Source organism: Phaeoacremonium minimum (genome assembly GCF_000392275.1).
Source record: "Phaeoacremonium minimum UCRPA7 unplaced genomic scaffold PA7_03_scaffold_147, whole genome shotgun sequence".
Classification (NCBI taxonomy): domain Eukaryota; kingdom Fungi; phylum Ascomycota; class Sordariomycetes; order Togniniales; family Togniniaceae; genus Phaeoacremonium; species Phaeoacremonium minimum.
The window spans coordinates 85,706-90,781 of record NW_006921054.1 but is presented as its reverse complement, the minus strand read 5'-3'; the positions used below and the strand labels follow the sequence as shown (position 1 = coordinate 90,781).

General features: G+C 39.7%; 1 protein-coding gene across 1 annotated transcript; it reads right to left on the bottom strand.

Annotated features, from left to right (window-relative positions):
• Positions 1–2,709: 2,709 nt before the first annotated feature.
• Positions 2,710–4,791, bottom strand: UCRPA7_2089 (putative flavin-containing monooxygenase protein; the record flags this gene model as incomplete). The annotated part of the gene is made up of 3 exons (XM_007914664.1): positions 2,710–3,931; positions 3,987–4,395; positions 4,491–4,791. The coding sequence occupies 3 exons, from the start codon at positions 4,789–4,791 to the stop codon at positions 2,710–2,712; spliced, it is 1,932 nt and encodes a 643-aa protein (XP_007912855.1).
• Between the last annotated feature and the right edge of the window lie 285 nt (positions 4,792–5,076).

Here is a 5,076-nt window from a genome sequence, read left to right as displayed (position 1 = left end):
TTGCTATATGTATGTAAGGCTGAAAGGTGTTGAAGCCATTATGTAGGGTTTGCAACCTATGACAGATACTATCTAATTATCCTACTTTTATACTTTTATATAATTGATAAAGTTAATATAAACAATTTGTTAGATAAAAACGTTACTTTAAGCTTTCTAAAATATTTTTCTTTAATCATTAGTAGCTAACGATCATTAAATTATCTTTTAGGAAAGTTAAATAGATTAAAGTTAATATAATAGAAAAGATAAAATACTTGATTTTCCAAAAGAATATAAGATATTATTTATATTATCTTAATAAAAACATAAGATTTATATCTTAAGGATATATTATCATAAATTCGTATATTCCTTACGTTTATTATCAATATCCTTAGAGCTTTCTAGCCTAAATACCTTATTTACAAATGTTAGATAAGCTCTAAGTCACTTTTTAGCTATAGATAAGCTAGTAAAAGCCTTTATATTATTTCCTTTAGTTTAATTTTCATAGTTAAAAATAATCTTATAAAGCTTATTAAAATAGAATATACTTTAGAATAAAAGAAAATAAACTTATATTTAAAGAATATAAAGTTAAAATAATATTCTAATTATACAATTTTCCTATTATTTTTAAGTATTCTAATCTATAGTAAGCTATCAATTCCAACTATTTAAACTTTCTTTTCTAAAAGGTAAGCTTTAAAGACTATATTTATATAGAATCTTTCTATCAATATAACCTCCTTAAGAGTAAGATCTTCTATCCTCTTTTTTTATACTCTATTAAAAACCTTTATAATCATCCTAGTTTTATATACTATAATCATATATTATCTTATTCTAACGTTAAGTAAGATAGAGTCAGTAGATATAATCGAATCAGATAATAGTAAGTTCTTAGCGTTTACTATATATACTACTCTATAATTATCGAATAGTATAAAGTCTGTCAGTAGATACCTTCAGTTTAAAAGTATTGAATATACTTTTAGAAAGCTTCTAATATATTTAAAAAGCAAAAGATCGATAATAACGGCTACTACTAACCTTAGCTAAGCTAGGAAGCCTTATTTATCACCTTTATTTGTTTATACCTTTTTATATTATTTCTAGCCTTTCAGACTATTTAGAATATCCTTAAATTAAGAATATTAAAGCTTTATATAAATTATTATAAGCTTATCTTTACTTTTGCTTTCAATTCTTATCTTCTTTAAAGGAAAGGTTCTAATGATTGCTTAGCATAAGATAATATACTTAGAAAGCTTCCAACAATATGTTTTTCCTTTTTTGCTAAAGTAAAGGCAGTTATAAGCTTCTTTATTTGATAAACGCTTTAGAGTCTATTTGCTAGTCTCCTCACTTATATTCTCCTATACTACTAAATAATTTCCTACTTTTGGCAAGCTCGTCTATACGTTAAAGACTACTTAGAAAGCCTTACTATATTATTATAAAAAGTAAGTTAGTTAGCTTATAACTTTATCAATTATAAAGTCATCTAACTTTGCTTTAGCTTATTCTAGATAAATTCAAAAACTAATCGCTTTTAAAAAGGCTCTTATAATGATCGCCTCCTAAACTTCCAAAATCTAGTAAGCTTTACCAATAAGATAGGCCTACTTTCAATCTTAAAGCCAACACTCTAGAGATTATCCCTTAAGCTTTGCTTATATAAGCGTTTTATTATATATTTCCCTCACTATTGTTAGAATACTCAAATATAAAAGAATAAACCTTTGTTTTAAGTCTTATATAATCGCCTATAATATAGGCTTAGTTTCTTATATATTTAGCTTTATACTTATAAGAGAATAAAGCTTTATTACCACCATTTTCCTAATCTAATTATAGATAGCTTAATATCTTTCTCTTTCATCTAATCATTTTGCCTTACCTATTATATAAATCTTTAAATAAATATTATAATTGTCCTTTATTTACTTATTTATTATTATAACAAGCTTAATAAGCTTAAATCCCCTTTCCTCTTAAGATACTATACTTTATACCCATTCTACAAGCTTTATAAAATATCTCTTAAATATAGATATATTTAAGCTAGCTATATACTTGTCTAAGGTTATCAAAGAGCAAGCTTCTATCATAAGAGAGATAACATCCTCTACTTCTAGGTCAATTAGATGTTAATTACCTTATAGATTCGCTTCTATTCGAAGCTTTTGATACCAATTAGTCTAAAAGCTTTAGTTGGTAAGCTTTGTTATAACAAATAGGTCTTAATAACATTCTATATATTCTTATTTCTAAAGGAAAGTATCATATACATAGTTTATAATATAATATAATAGAATTATATATATATACTAACCAGACTTATAATTATGACAGACCATAGAGTATATACAAGCATATAATTAGATAATAGAAAGTTCATTAAACTATATCGATTATACAAAAGAGAATTAGGATGCTCTCATACCATATATATACTATATTGACCCCTATTAGGGGCTAAGGAGCTTACCACTAGGCTTAGCGGGGCTCTCTTTTGTCATAAGGGACAAATTGCACTTCATACTATAATTTGGTAGATCGATGAATCATCAAGTAGATCTCTAATGTGCTAGAATTCTTATGTCAACAACAAGTTCAACAACAAGCGTCCGTACTCGGGCAGTGAGCTATTCAGATAGTTATTAGGGAAACGCTGTGTTTGAAGGAGATCTAAAGTAGGAAGCTATATATCATACATCGAATCTATGTCTTGTAAGGGGCCGACGCGATGCCCTCCTTCAGAGCCTTCAATCTCATAGCGAGTAGCTTGGAATGAAAGCGTGTATAGGGGAGGTATCCCACCATGATCCAGAGGTTCGGTACTCCGGTCTCTCTATATGCGGTCTTAAACTCGCCCTCCTCGTCAATGCCCCAGATCGGACCACATTGGTCAGCCATCTTGTCGCCAAGAGTGGAACGCACAGAGTCAATTGTGTTGGTGAAGCCGGTTGCGAAGACAATCAAGTCGAACTCGCGTACGCGGTCACCGCTTAGGATCACCTTGTCCTCTGTGAAGCGCTCTATGTACCCGGATTCGACCTTGATATTGCCGTTGATGATGTGTTCGCAGGCACCGGCATCAAAGTAGAAGCCGCCATTACGGGTCTGGCCTAACGTTGAGCCGCCAGTACCCCGCTGGCCACGCCACGTTCGGAGACCACGGGCATTGAGCCCTTCAAGCAGGGGCCGATCTAGGCTCTCAATGACTTTGGCGTTGCGCCTGGCGAGCTCCTCGCCGGGGCCAACAGGGGTAGCAAAGAACAGGCGATCTTGCTCCTCAAGATTGGGGCGATCTAGGTCGGCATCGGGGGCATAGTTGCCGATCATGCGGGGGACGGAGTGAGTGAGGGACATGATGTATGTCGGCGACCGCTGAAGAAGGGTGACATCGATGCCGCGGCGGGCGCAGTCAAAGGCGGTGTCGAAGCCGGAGGACGAGGTGCCAACCACACATACCTTCTTGCCAACGAAGTCACGAGCGCTATCGTGCGAGGTAGAGTGTCGAATGACACCTTTGAAGTCGGTCATCCCTGGGACAGCGGGGAGCATAGGGGTGCCGCACAGGGAGGTGGCCATAACGACCTGCTTCGGGTGCAGTATGCGGGTTTCCCTGTCCTCTTTGTTGATAACTACTGTCCAATTGCCCTGGTCGTGCTGTTCGGCCTTGACAACTGACGATTTGAGCCAGACGTTAAGTTCAAGAGCTGAGGCATACCACTCCATATAAGCCCCTTGCTTCTGTGCGGGAGTGTACGTGGGCCAGTGCTTGGGATAGGGAAAGTAAGGCAAATCGTCTGCCCAATGTGGGAAATGAAGCGATAGATACTCGTACCGCTTCTTCCAAACATCGCCAACTCCTGCGCTGTGCTCGATGATGAGATTGTTCATGCCAAGTGCCTTGCATCTGGCAGCTAGCGCCAGTCCGCTGCTAGAGCGTTAGTACTTGCAGGCAAACTCAAAAGGTCTGATTCAATACTGACTTCTGGCCACCACCGATAATTAGTATCTCCGGATCAGCAGCGTCAACATCCAGCGACCTCTGCTTCTCCCAGCTCACGACACCGGTCATGTGTCCGTCAGCGGGCGGGATCTCGGGGAACTGCTTCAGCTTCTCAGCAACGGTGTGCATGGTATAGATCCTCCAGCCACCCCTAGTGAGGACTGCATTAATGACAGCTGAAGCAAGCACAACATTGGTCTCGAAAGACACTATGAATTGCAGCTGGGCATAGTCAGGGTAGGGGCGGTCGATCTTTGGGGCAGGCTTCAGGAACTTGAAATTAGAGGCCTTGGTGTTGGGCAAAAGGTCGGAGGCAGCCTTCAAGATCGCCGGCTGGAAGTTGAAGGTGCGGTAGTCCCAGGTGAATGCGAGCTTGTCTCGCCAAACGCCTCAAGAGGGAGATCAGTTAGTCTCCTAGACCATCCGCAAGGAATGTCGTCCAGTGTCGTCCTAGAACGACAAGACGAGATGATAAGAAACTCACCATAATCGAGGAATTGATCTGCAAAGTCCCGAGCATCGCCTTTTCCTAAAGCCTCGGAGAGGCGAGCCACAATGGCTTCAGCCTCTTTTTGAGCATCGCAGTCGGCAGGAATCTCGATTCCGAGAACATCGGAGGTGGGAAGCGCGTGGTTGAACTTGAAGTCGTACATGTAGTCATCAGCGACTGGGGGCTTTGCGGTGGCTTCCAATTTGACGGAGGCGACCCCGGCCTTGTCCTTGATCTGGTTCACGCCAGCTTCATTGTCGGTGGCCCACTCGTGGGCGTTGATATAAGGAGCCATGGCTGCTACGAAGATTACAAAGGTGACGATGCTGAGACGCAACCCCTAGAGCGCAACCCAACGACGCATATATCCCTCCAACGCATGGCCACATGAAGCCCGCTGGCCCTCCGCATGTCCGATGGCCTACATTCTGTATCGCGCCACATCGGACGACGGATCGGAGATATTCAGAGTCGATGTGGACCCTGACTATGTCCCCTCACCCGCAAAATTACGAGCCCCGTCTGGGACCCCTGCTCGCGGCTGGGATTGAGAGGTAATACGGCAGGCGATAAGGCGAAC